General features: G+C 41.8%; 1 protein-coding gene and 2 long non-coding RNA genes across 5 annotated transcripts in view; 1 reads left to right on the top strand and 2 right to left on the bottom strand.

Moving 5' to 3' along the window:
• The window catches only part of LOC101161472 (doublesex- and mab-3-related transcription factor 1), a 37,729-nt gene that overhangs the window by 3,033 nt on the left and 21,884 nt on the right, over nucleotides 1–12,812 (top strand). For 2 of the 3 annotated variants that reach the window (XM_023958133.1, XM_020701694.2), the window contains exons 3-5: nucleotides 472–643; nucleotides 2,280–2,431; nucleotides 12,656–12,812. In XM_023958133.1, coding sequence (XP_023813901.1) covers nucleotides 472–643; nucleotides 2,280–2,431; nucleotides 12,656–12,812 — 481 coding nt within the window. The remainder of the gene's footprint in view (nucleotides 1–471; nucleotides 644–2,279; nucleotides 2,432–12,655) is intronic. The other variant, XM_004086451.4, reaches the window with a different exon arrangement.
• On the bottom strand, nucleotides 6,244–8,725 carry LOC110014618. The gene is made up of 3 exons (XR_002873810.1): nucleotides 8,441–8,725; nucleotides 6,673–6,798; nucleotides 6,244–6,379 (listed from the first exon to the last, which is right to left on the bottom strand). It is a non-coding gene; the product is annotated as an uncharacterized LOC110014618 (long non-coding RNA).
• Nucleotides 9,080–10,392, bottom strand: LOC111947863. Its single transcript, XR_002873811.1, has 3 exons — nucleotides 10,353–10,392; nucleotides 9,285–9,372; nucleotides 9,080–9,123 (listed from the first exon to the last, which is right to left on the bottom strand). It is a non-coding gene; the product is annotated as an uncharacterized LOC111947863 (long non-coding RNA).

Raw genomic sequence — 12,812 nt, 5'->3', positions numbered from 1 at the left:
TATTTCAATGATAAAGGGGTTTTCAAAGTAAAAGTCTCTTATTCTGGTTAGATTCTTTTATCATAGAATTTGAAATTAAACTAACGTAGTTCGTTTAGACGTCGTGCACAAACTTAAAGCAAAAATTAGTTTCTGTTTTCTTAAAGAGCGTTCTTCCATCGCTCCCCGCTGCCTTCTTCAGTTTGAGCATCATGAAAATGAAAGTTACACATTTGTTAACCCTCAAAGTAAAATTGGATTTAAATTTTGCTAGAGAATAAATATTAGTAATATGTTATTGCAACCGAGAGGTGGATTTATGTCAGGGTACAGGTAAACCGGAAAAATTACATAGAAAAAACAATTATATTAATTTTGTGATAGAACTATTTTGTCCCACTGTCCTTGAAGGTGTTTCTCTATATCTGTCAAAATCAAACCATCATCAATCATCAAACCAAACCTCATTTGTACAGATGTGTCTCTGCTCAGGTCGCCTTGAGGAGGCAGCAGGCTCAAGAGGAGGAGCTTGGGATTTGTAGTCCAGAGGCCTCGTCCGGCCCTGAAGTGACGGTGAAGAATGAAGCTGGAGCCGACTGTCTCTTCTCCATGGAGGGGCGATCCGGCACGCCAGGCGTCCCCCCCAACCCTCTGTCTGCCGCAGGTACAGCTTTTCACTGGGGTTCATTCTGATCGGACTTTTCCCAAACTTTACCTTTAGATTCACTCAGAAACATCAAAAGCCAAAGACTTTGTGCTCAGATAAAAAAGATTTTTTTTTAATGGTAAAATCTCCTTTTAACACTAAAAAAAACCTTGATTCTAACATTGGAGAAGCTTTGTGTTTGGTTTTCAGTAAATGAAAACACTTTTGATCATAACTGAATAGTGATTTCTAAAAGCATTCCTTTTTCTGGGCTGTTTCTCTGAAGAACAGCTGCATTACAGCTGTTTAACTAAAGAAATCACCATGGTAACGCAGCCTTTCCTGTGAACGCTTCTTCTAAAAGCGGGAAAGCTGCTGCAGGTTGAAAACCGACATGAAAGCTGCTGGAGAACCACCGACTTTAATGCTTCATGATGTGAAGAAAAACCAACGTTTGTTCAGAAGAAACGATGAGAAATGATGAGGAACAAAAATGTGATCTGAACTACTTTTCCAAGATTTCAAAAACATATTTGACCTGCTTGGAATGGGAATGAATTAGTTTTAAGCACTAGAGACAAAAGACAAAAGGGGTAAACATTGAGATGTCAAACTGAAGTCTGTTTGATTGGAAAAGAACAGAAATAAATGAGATACATGCAGATATATCCACATGCATAAAATGATGCCATGAGAAGTTATGATGATAGATATGTGTGTACTTATACATACAATACACAACACAAGGACTCCAGTAAATGGGAATCTCTCTCTCACTTGTTATTGATTTTACTAGGCTTCTGTTTGAAGACATTTGTTGTTTTTCTTTGGATTTCTGTAAAGTTCTGAAGAGTTTTCTGCTTTGATCTTTCCCACACACGACCATTCAGTCATTCACAGATGCATTTATTCAGAGAGCCAGAGGCTCTTCATTTCAGACCTCATGAGGAGAGCCGGCGATGACGCCAGCTTCCCTTTAGGGACGGATCAAACTGAGATGTTGGAGACGCCGGTCTCTTTGGAGGAGGCTGCAGGCAGACGCTGATAAGGTGTTCCTTCCCCGCATGAGAGCCCGTGTTGGAGCGAGCGTTTAGCAAAGGTCAAGGCCGCCGTCGTGCCGCTCCGACTGGTGTAAAGGTGTGAACTCTGGGTTTTTGCCTGGCTGCAGACTGTGGGGGAAACGAGGAGTCTGACACTGATGACAGGCCTCATCTGCAGATACAGCAAAGGATATTATCTGTGGCTGCGCTTGTGCACAATGTCTTCATTATGTGAAGCCAAGAGATCGGTGTCTGCCTGAGAAGAATGTGGCCTTGCAGATAAGAAAAGAACAGCAGATAGCGAGTAATTATAGTTTCTCTGCTTTGTTCGTCCGGATGGAACAGTCTCTCGGTTTGCCTTCTGCTATGTGTGTCTGTGGCCTGCAGATGGCGCTGTTGGGCAAAGATCTGCAGGTTTCTGATGCTGGGCCTTAAACCAAATCTCAGGTTTGACTTGGATGCTGACCTGAACCTTGGTCAGTTATTAATAAAGTCAGATTTTGTTTTTAAGCTAAAATAAAAAACATGGAAAATATTCTTCTCATGTTTTGATGAATCTAAAAATTCCAATTGGCTCCTCAAACAGCCGCGTTCATCAGCTGTTTGGTTTTCAGGGAGCTGCTCGGCGTCATCGTCCAGCCCATCGGCTGCGGCCCGTGTTTACGGCGAGGAAGCGTCTGACCTGCTGCTGGAAACCTCCTACTACAACTTCTACCAGCCTTCCAGATACTCCTCCTACTATGGAAACCTGTACCAGCAGTACCAGGTAACGTCTGCCGGTGTGTTTGTGCCTCGGGGGGGGTTTGCGTCTCTGCTTTCTGCTTTTTAAACGACATTAAATGAGCTTCATCGTTTCAGACATGTTCTCAGTGATGCAAAAGGAATTCTGGGCCTGTAAAAATAAACACACAGTTAGTTCAACCAGAACATTCCTGTTTAGAACGGCCACCGCCTGGTTTGACAGAAAGGAAGGAAAAGAGGAGTTATTCACGTTTTAAGTCTGTTTTTGTTTTACACCAAATGTTGAACATTTTGAACATCTTTTCAGAACAGGCCAGACCATTTTTTTGTGTTTGCTCTTTAGTTTTAATAAGATACCTTTTAAAAATACTTAGTGCATATTTTTTTAAACGTTGTCTTTATTTTAAAAAAGAAGTTTAACTAAAAAATAAAAGAGGGTTTTGTATGAGCGGAGGCTCTGTGTTTGGAGGAAACGTCACGGATTAAAACTCTGCAAACAAATTCCTGTGCTTGTAATGAATTGATCATTTTGTTTGATCATTTCTGTTAACATTCTGAACTTGCATTGATTCGTAAATGATTCCAGTTTCAGTCTGAATTCATCTCAGATTTGAAAGATTCTTCTCATCTTTGCATAATGTAGACGATTTAATTCTTTGTATTTTTGAACATCAGTCCATAGATCTGCAGTTTTCAAATCATAAGGAATCTACTGTGAGATCTGTGATTCTCATACATTTAAAGGATTTTAGCAAACTGGTTCTAAAACAGCATCAAATAAATGAATCTTTTAAAAATAAAGTCAGATTTGACCTAAAATCCTGCTCTGATGCTTCATTGAACAAACCCCGTCTCTCTATCTTCAGACTTTTGGTTTTCCTCACACACGGGTTATTTCTTCAACCCGGTTCTTGGGTCATTCATACATTTTTGGGTTATGTTATATTTTGGTTCTGGTGGTGAAACACTTCAGAACAGGAAGTCATGGAAGAGAAAGGAGTTTCAGAATAAAGCGCCTCACGTAGAATCTGCATTTCACCTTTGGGTTTCTTGTGTCTTTCTGCAGATTGAACAGAGGTTGAACCCCCCCCCCCCATGTAAACTCTGACAGTTCTACCTGCAGATGCAGCAGCCCCCCCCCAGCTTGTCCCACTTGCCGATGCGTCCTCGGCGCTCTCCGTCTGCGGTTGTTGAAGTGACGGGTCTGAAACCCGCCGCTGTAGATTCCTGCTCTCTCTGCAGCTCTCAGCCTCTTTTTGATTGTTGCCCCCTACCCCCCCGGTTGGTAACATCTCGTTTTGGGGTCAGCGCCTCAGAGCTGCAGCACGCCGCCGAGCCTCAACTGCAAAGGTTAATGGTATTGTCTGTCTGACAGAAGAGCGCGCCGCCACGCCTGAGCGCTGCAGGAGGAAAGTGAGCACATTAATGTTAATCAGTTAGCTCTCTTTAGCATAATTTAGCCATCGCCGTGGTGATTTATGATTTTCTGCGTGGAGGTGTCAGGCTGAAACACGCCTCCTGAAATTGACTTCTGCACATTTGTGAATATTTGGAGGTGATTATTTGAAGATGAGCTCCACAAACAAAGTATCTTTGAAAAAGGGAATACATTAGAGCGTTAGCTCAAAGCGTAACGCCGTTAAACGCTGCCATGCTGTCGTCTCCTGCAGCCTCAGGGAGGAAGCTGCTCTTGTTTTGCTTCCTAAAGCAGCTTTTCGGCTGAGAAACCGGCTTTCTCCAGAGAGCGGAGGTTTCCTGGAGATGATCTGTGATGAAATCCAGCGTCAGCAGTTGTTATTGGCCTGGGATCTGAATCCCTCCATAACAATGTGCTGCTTATCGCTGGAACGCCATCTTCCTGCTGCGCTCTGCACTCAGCGCTGCTTGGCTGTCATGCAGGTGGAGGATGATTGCATGATGGCGCTGAAGCTTCCAGACAGGAGATGGTGCCAGATAAGGAGTCGGGAGCCCCCCCCTCCAGGGACTTGGTGCCGCTGGAGCGTGTTAGATTTCCTCCTAAGGAAACGCCGGCGTACAGTGTTTCCTTCTGACTTACAGATCCAGTTGGGGGTAAACCTGATTTGGGGGGTTTGTTGATCATCAGAATGCCCCTTTTGCTTTGTGTTGGGGGAGGAATCGCCTCTTTTCCAGCGTTAGCGACACTAGAGGAGCATAAGTGATACATTGGGGTTCTCTAACAGCTGACAGCGTCTTTGAGGGTTTCTCTGCAGGCTCAGCTCTGACAACCGCCTAAATAAGTCTCAGTGAAAGCATCAGACGTACCTGTCAGTGAGGAACAACCTTAGTGACACGCGCCTGTACAGGGGGGTCGACCCGTACGGGTTCTGGGTTGTCCGGTCCCTGGGGGTCGTAGAGAGCAGCGGCTGCCTCTTCAGAGGAGCTCAGGTGTGTCTCTGTTCCCTTCAGGCCCGTACGTTCACCTCAATGGTTGTGCGTGTGGGAAGTGTATGGTGAAGTACATGATGGAAGGTCCACGCTCTTTTGGCGTGCAGGTGATGCTGTCGTACGGCGTCCTTACACCACACTCTACTAGTTATTAAGGTATGAGTCCGGGCTCCTCACTGACCGCACACATGCTGCACGTACAGGTGTGCACGTACAGGTGTGCACTTACAGGTGTGCACGTACAGGTGTGCACGTACAGGTGTGCACGTACAGGTGTGCCAGTAGGACTCCCATAGGTCGTCCTATCAATCGACACTTTAATGAGTTACATGAGTCATTTCTAACAGTCAGCTGCAGCAAGGAGCGTGCACGCATCACGTGAACGGCACCAATGGGCTCCTTGTGCAGCCCGCAGGATTGGGGGGGTGAAAAAAAAAGAAACAACACGCCTGCGTCTCACATACTTCCCCCTGAAGTGTTGTAGAAGTGTTCACCACGAGCCTGAACCTTTCACCGTTCACTGAGCGGTCTACCAGCTTGATATTTCCTGAGGTGTACCTGCGTGCCCCGCCCAGGTTTGAGCATTTTTCCCCTGCAGACGGCCCGTACACTGTCAGAAAAAATGTGCAAAATTTGTACCTTTAGAGGTACAATGGCTTGTCACTGGGGCAGTACCCTCAAGAGTACAAATGTTGTACCCTTTCATATTGGTACGTATCTGTACCCTTTCAGTATGTACCTTTCAAAGGCAAATATGTACCTCTGTGGACTAAATTGTACCTTATAGTGCTATGGTACCATAATGTACCTTTAAAAAAGGTACCAATTTGTTCTTTTAAGGGTACTGCCCCAGTGACAAGCCTTTTGTACCCTTTGATGGCAAATTTGTACCAGATACAGCACATTAAAAGACCAGTATACTGTTTATCACATTTATTAAACATTCAAAACAATTACAATTCAGACATTTTACAGTATGAATGTTTTAAGCTTCACAGTGTCACAACAGGATGCATATATTTACAATTATTAGCAATTTTACAATAATGAAAAATCTATATTTCTCCTTCAGTTCACATTGCATTCATTGTAACTATAACCTTAACATTTGATCAATTGTAAACAGCACATAGCACTTCAGTTACCATTTTTAAACCATGAAATAAAGCTTTTGACATTAACAAAAGAAGCACTAGACCTCATTTTAAGTACATCTTTCTACTGCATTCTACATTTTCTAAAAATAAATAAAAAAGTAAACTTATAACCAAGTTTAAATGCATAATTTAAATAATAAAATGCATAAATGTGATAAGATAATATTGATACGAATTCTAAAAAGAAGAACTATAAAACACACTAAAGATAACCAAGGATTACGTTTATGTCAATACCTAGTAGATCCTCTGCAAGCATCTCTTCTCTTGCTTCTTTGGAGACTTTGGCTAATGGAGCTTTTCTTTGAACAAGCTCAAGCACCTTTGGCACAATACTGGTAAACGCCGTCCTTGAAGCGCTGGCTTAAACTGACAGGTGATGGATGCATTCGGTCAACATCGTCAAACAACTGAAAATTGAAAAAAATTAGAAAATTAATCATTCACTTAAACTAAAACAAACAAAAGACATAAAACATTCTAATATTCTTTGTTGCCTCTTTCATTGCCATTTCCCTTTAGTGATCTCATTGTATAAATATTACTTGGCTTGAATGACTATATATTTATATATGGGTTTGGAATATTACAATGTTTTTACAATTGAGTTAAAGCTGTTAATGGTCATTTTAGCAGATGTCTCAGCTTATATTGACATTCAAAATGTATTTTAAGCTGAGAACTGATTTAAAATGTCACTGACCCGTGAGGTTGTCTTCAAGAAAGGGTACTTCTTTAGTATATCCTCTCGCACCTTGCTGTACTGGATATGCAGGACATTCACGTGACCTTCAACGGATGATGCATCCTCACCAATGACAGCAACCACCTATTGGATCAAATTTAAAAGTCCATATTAATAATAAAAAATACAACTGCAAGCACTGATACTGGGGTTAAAGCACTTTGAGATGATGTTTAAAGACCGTTTGTGCAGAGTGGTTTGGAGTTGATCAGAAATTAACTTCTGAGTTGTAGGCGGGGCTATTGACACAGTAGTTACCCTCCGCTGATGTCCGATCATCCCTTTGTTTACGCCCTCTCCCTCTAGCTTACAGTCCTTCCAACCTAAAACTAACATTAGTGGTAAAACCAAAATGGTGAGCAATATTGAAGCTTTCTGGCCATAGTTTAGATCAAGCTCAGACAAGTATGATGAAGATGTTAATGGATCCGTTTGTCTGCAAGTGGACGCATCAGAATACGGCAGAGCAGAGGGACTCGGACCAACTTCATTTCATGTGGTGCGTCACAATAGAGACCTTCCTCAAACTGCATTTATTTTGTCTGTTCCTGATTCATCCCAATTTGAGTGAATACTCAGATGTGCAGTTTTAAACGTGCCCATCATGAGAAAAATACTGCGACATGTTAAAAATGGGGGACCCACTCCAATGAAAGTTATTTTTTAAAATGTAGCATTTTTATGATGACATATTGTTATAAGATTTAAGAATAAAACTGTGTTTCTGAATATTTATTTTCTCAAATTGGGATGAATCAGGAGCAGATGAAAAGATGTCATTTGAGAAAGCTTGTGGTTACGTACAAGCTATATTTGGCAGGCCACAAGCTCCCTGCTCCGCTTGTCTTCATTCTCCTCGTCTGAGTTGGCATCTGGCTCACATCTATAAGGCTGGATAGCTCCAATATTGCACGCCAATTCTGTTGCTTGGGGGTTGTGAGGGACTGTAAGGTAACGGGAGCGTAAACAATGGCATGATGGGAAATTAAGGCCGGTTAACTCTGCAAAACAGTCCTGTCAAGAACTTGAAGGTGAATTCCAATTGAACTGCAGAAACCATGTCCCAGAAAACATTTTCCCCCTCAAAAACTGCATAATCAATGTCTGTCTTTGTATAATAATAATAATGGATTGGATTTATCTGCGCTTTTCAAGACACTCAAAGCGCTTACATTGTGTCCATTATTCATTCACTCCTCATTCATACTTGGTGATGGTAAGCTACGGTTGTAGCCACAGCTGCCCTGGGACAGAGGCGTGGCTGCCATTTCGTGCCTACGGCCCCTCTGACCATCACCGGGAGCATTCATGCACATTCACACACCAGTGGAGCAACACTGGAGGCAAGGAGGGTGAAGTGTCTTGCCCAAGGACACAATGACATTTTGGCTGGCGGGAGCGGGGATCGAACCGCCAACCCTTCGGTCATTGGACGACCCGCTCAACCACCTGAGCCACTGTCGCCCGTATAGTCAATATCTTGTTAATTATGCAGAGCTTTGTTGAAGGAAATACAGAAGAATTATATGTTTGTATGATAAGGACAGTATTCCAGAATGTATTCAATGTGTTGTGACTTACTCGGTGCAATCTGCTGTTTCCCTAGAAAACTTTAAACTAGTTTGGATGATCTGCCTTACTGCACTATTTGACAACTTAACTGAATTGGAAAGACAGCCTGACTTTGAATGCTTGAAATGACTTTGTGAAAAAATCATTTACTTACTTTGGCAAGAGAGGCGTCTTCAACTCTTCGTCTTGTTGTAGGACTGTGTTGTAATATTATGGTGTCATCTGAGTCCACTTCAGTATCTCCACTTGAACTGGTATTGCAGCTCTTTGCAGGACAACTCGGCTGATCTGTCAAAGTATTAAAGCTTTCAGTTACTGTAATATTTAAATAAGTATGATAGCAAAAACAAAAAAAGTAAAAACAAAGATTTTTAAATACTGACCGAATTAACAGTTTAGCAGATTTATTATCTTGTCTAAGACAGCAATAGGATATAAAACTCACTTATTTGCTCGTGTTTTGTTCCCCACACTATCCTGTCAAATAAATCATTGACCATTAGACTCCTATTGATGCAAATATACAATCAAAACTCTTCAGCTCAAAAATGTTCTTAATTTAGCATGTACTTGAAAGCAAAAACACAGATTATTTCCCTTGGAAATAAATTAAGGCATCAAAGGGGAATTTACCCAAAACCATTCAAAACAAAATAGATAAATTACAATTTAAAAGAAAAACTTCACCTTCTGGATTTGTATCTTCGGCCAGACAAATTTCCAACACACCAAAGTTTGGGTTTTTCAACACGAGATCAAAAACCTGCTCATCAACTTCTGTCTTTGAGTCATCAAACACTTTCAAGTCCAAGGTTGGGATGTTGAACTTTTTGGCAGCTGTGAACACAGCAAAATTATGTTTAGAATACAGCACAGAAATTATCTTTAAATTAAAAAGCAATTAAAAAAATCTGTTTGCATCACAGCTGACAGTTTATCCACAAAGTTGACTGATTCCTGTAAAGAAAAATGCTGGAAATTGTGATGTTTCCACTCACCACATTCCCAAAAGGATTTGAAGGTCAGCTGATATTCAAAACTTTTTTTGTTAGCGTTCAACATGTTCACGCACAGCTTGCATCATTCCTGGTGGGAAAAAAAAATAATATATTACAAAAAAGAAAAAACATTACAACACCAAAAGGTACCAACACAGCATTTCTTCAGATCTAAGCCCTGTTCCAAATAAATTAATACATTTTAAAATAGTAATGGGAAATATACTGGCTTCTAAGGGCCTACAGATTTATTTCTTGGAAGTTCATTTAAAAAAAATGTTTTTTCCTGGTTTATAGATGAGTTTTTGGTTTGGGAAATCGTGAGGAGTATCTGGAATCACGGACCTCCATTTAAAAAAAATAATCTCTTCAGGAGAATGATCAAAATCAACAATACACAGTGTTAACTTCGCTTGACCAACAATGAGCGATCATGACAACCTAAACAGTCTCTGTCACTGTCTTGCATTCGGGAAATGGTGGCTGCGCGCGCACAGCAGCTACGGCAGGCTGACATATAAATGGGAAGGACTGCCATACTCACTGCGGTGTAAAAAAAAAAAACACCTTATTGGACTCCTACACATTACAGATTAAAACGATTAACGCATTGAATTCGACGGACCTAATAAATATCAGTAGGAATTATGGAGCTGGTCGTTTCAAAAGTAGCTGGCTTCCTTACTAAGAAACACAGAAAGAAAGAAAAAAAAGGGGGGGGGGGGGTAGGCAAAAACAACCGGTGCATCAACGCCAGCGTACATCGGTAAAACGGCCACAGAATTATCTAGTGAAAAAAATGTATATATTTCAATGTATTTAACGGAACGCGGTACAACACCAATAAAAACAACAGCTTAATTTATTTAATGGCTGCATTTAGCTGAACTTCAAACGGCTGAGGCTAACCGTTAGTAAACTCCTGCTCGTAGTTTTCAATCTCCTCACAGGCACATACACGGTGGAATAGCAGCATTCCACTACACAAAAGTTATTCCTTACAGATAAAATAACCGAACCCGCTTAAAACAAGTTTCCAACTTATTTTTGAGCAATTAGCAGACTTACCTCAGTCACAGCCTCTATCTTCCTCCGGCCGCTGCGGGATAACAAAATGGCGGAAGAAACGAAACTTAAGAAAGTAGAGTGGGCGTGGTCTCGCTGGTTTACTCCAACATATTTCCTCTACGTTTTTACACCTACTTAAATAAAAATTACTGATGGTAACTCCGAAAAAAGTACTCTCTCATTTTTCCTGTGTAGGTACAAAAGCTAAAAGGTACTAATATGTACACATAATGTAACGTAGTAACAGATAAATTTACTTTTTTATGAGAATGTATGATTAGAAAAAAAATAACTTAAATTTACAGCTCAAAGACTAGAAATTTAAATTGAACTTAGGCCAAGTTAAAGTACACCATATAAGGTTAAAAATATCAAATAATTTTGTCTACATTGTGCTTTTGCTCTAAATTAAAGGCAAAACTTAAAACAGCTCTTATATAAGTAAAACAAAAACAGGCTCACACTAATACATGTTTAAAAGTTATTATCTTGATGCTCTGCACAATCAATAAAATATAATGTGCTTGTGTACTGTTCAGAACTAGTCATAAAAGATGTGTGGTATCTTAAATATATTTGGTTATTTTGTGCATCTTTTCCAAATAACCAACAGCGTATTAAATGATTTTGGGTGACGTTTCATACACTTTGAATTATTACTTTTGTCACACAAGTGATTGTACCTTTGTTTGTGGAATAAAGGGTCCAAATATGGGCCCTCTGATGGTTGGAAACATATTTGTACCTTTTTTATCCTTAAATGGTACATATGAGTACCCTAAGGTGTAATTATGACTCACTTAGGGTACAAATGGGGAATTTGTACCCTAAGTGTTCACAAACGTACCCCAACCGTACCCTTTTTTCTGACAGTGTATCCACCCGTAAGGTCTAGAAGATGTTAAGGAGCCTGGATGGAGAACAGGAAGTCCAGACAGACCAGGTCCTGGGTGTTCCTGTCATGGGCCTGTGAGAAGAAACTCTTCCTCTGTGATTGGTCCTAATGCGTGTATTTATGTATTCATCGCCTTTGATTCTGTTGAAAGCGGAGCGCAGACTCCAGTTCCTGCGCAGCCGCAGCCGGGGTTCAGGTCTGATGCTTCAGCATCCTTAGTGTCTCCGTGTTTGCTGCCACTTTTTTCCTCACTTCAGCTTCATCTTTGTGACAAAAACACATTTGTGCTCTACTCTTTGTGGATGCAAACCTTCAGTGTCTGACAGACAGATGTTTCTCACCGAGGACTTGAAGTAAAGCAGCTTATTTGAACCTTTTGACCATTTCTAACTGGAGATAAAGGCGTCTCTGACTCATCAGCAGCTTCTCTGGCCGCTTGTGTTTGCAGGAAAATGGTGTTTTCTGTGTTATCAGTTTTCATGACTGTGCTTTGGGCTGGAACGGTTCTGGTAGCGTCAGACCTGCGGCTCCATCTCTGTGGTATTTTTCACAGCCTAACGCTGCAGCCGAGTGTCGCTTAAATAACAGTTTATAAAGCTGTCGCAGAGCCGATGGGGTGGACAGTGCAGGTGACGGATTACTGCCTGACAGAAATCAAATTCCATAAAAATGAAATTGAAAACCTTCGCCGAGGCGGCCTTGCTGCCGAGCAGACGGCTTGTCTTTGAGTTTCACTGAGGGAGGGGGGCTGCAGAGACAGACTCGGGCTCAGTTTGGAGGAAATCATGGGTGCGTGGTTAGAAACAGCTGATCTCCTGTTGGTTTAAGCTGTTCATGTGTTAACATGTGACGGACAGGCGTCGATGCTACGCTGCAGAACAGAAACGTGCACAGAAACCAACGTGTTAGAAACGTTTGGCAGAACAGGTCGAGGATTTGAACCAACCACCAAGTCAAGCAGCAATGAACATGTTTGGATAACTTTCCTGAAAATGAAACATTACCGTTTCAATCATTGACTGTACATGGGAACTGGACGGAGTGACTCCTCCCCCCTGGCCTTCCAAACAGGAAGTGGCTCCAAGAAGCCAAAATCTCATCAACTTCTATAGAGAAACAAACGGCTGTTCCTCAGTCGTTCTATTGGTCGGATGATAATCCTTATTTCTTCATGATATTTTTTCTGTAGTTTGAGTTTTAAACTGACCAATCAGACGCCTCAATCAAAGTAGGTGGGGCCTGCTGGCCCCCACGTTCCATTCTGCGGTTCTGGCGGATGCTGCCACCTTTTGTCTACAGGTGTGGGCTTTGGTTTCTCCTCTCAGGATAAATCTGTCATCCCTAAGAAACATCCTGGATGCGTTTTGAATCTCCTTGCATACTAAGTGTTTGTGTTCTCTGTCTGAAGCAGATGCCCCCCTCCGACGGCCGCCTGTCCGGCCACAGCATGCCCTCTCAGTACCGCATGCACTCCTTCTACCCCGGGACCGCCTACCTGCCCCAGGGCCTGGGCTCGCCGGTGCCGCCGTACTTCAGCCTGGAGGACAACGACGGCGCCGCCGCCT

The sequence above is a fragment of the Oryzias latipes genome, chromosome 9 (genome assembly GCF_002234675.1).
Source record: "Oryzias latipes chromosome 9, ASM223467v1".
In the NCBI taxonomy this organism is placed as follows: Eukaryota; Metazoa; Chordata; class Actinopteri; order Beloniformes; family Adrianichthyidae; genus Oryzias; species Oryzias latipes.
The sequence above is the reverse complement of the archived record's forward strand: the minus strand, read 5'-3'. Positions and strand labels throughout refer to the sequence as shown.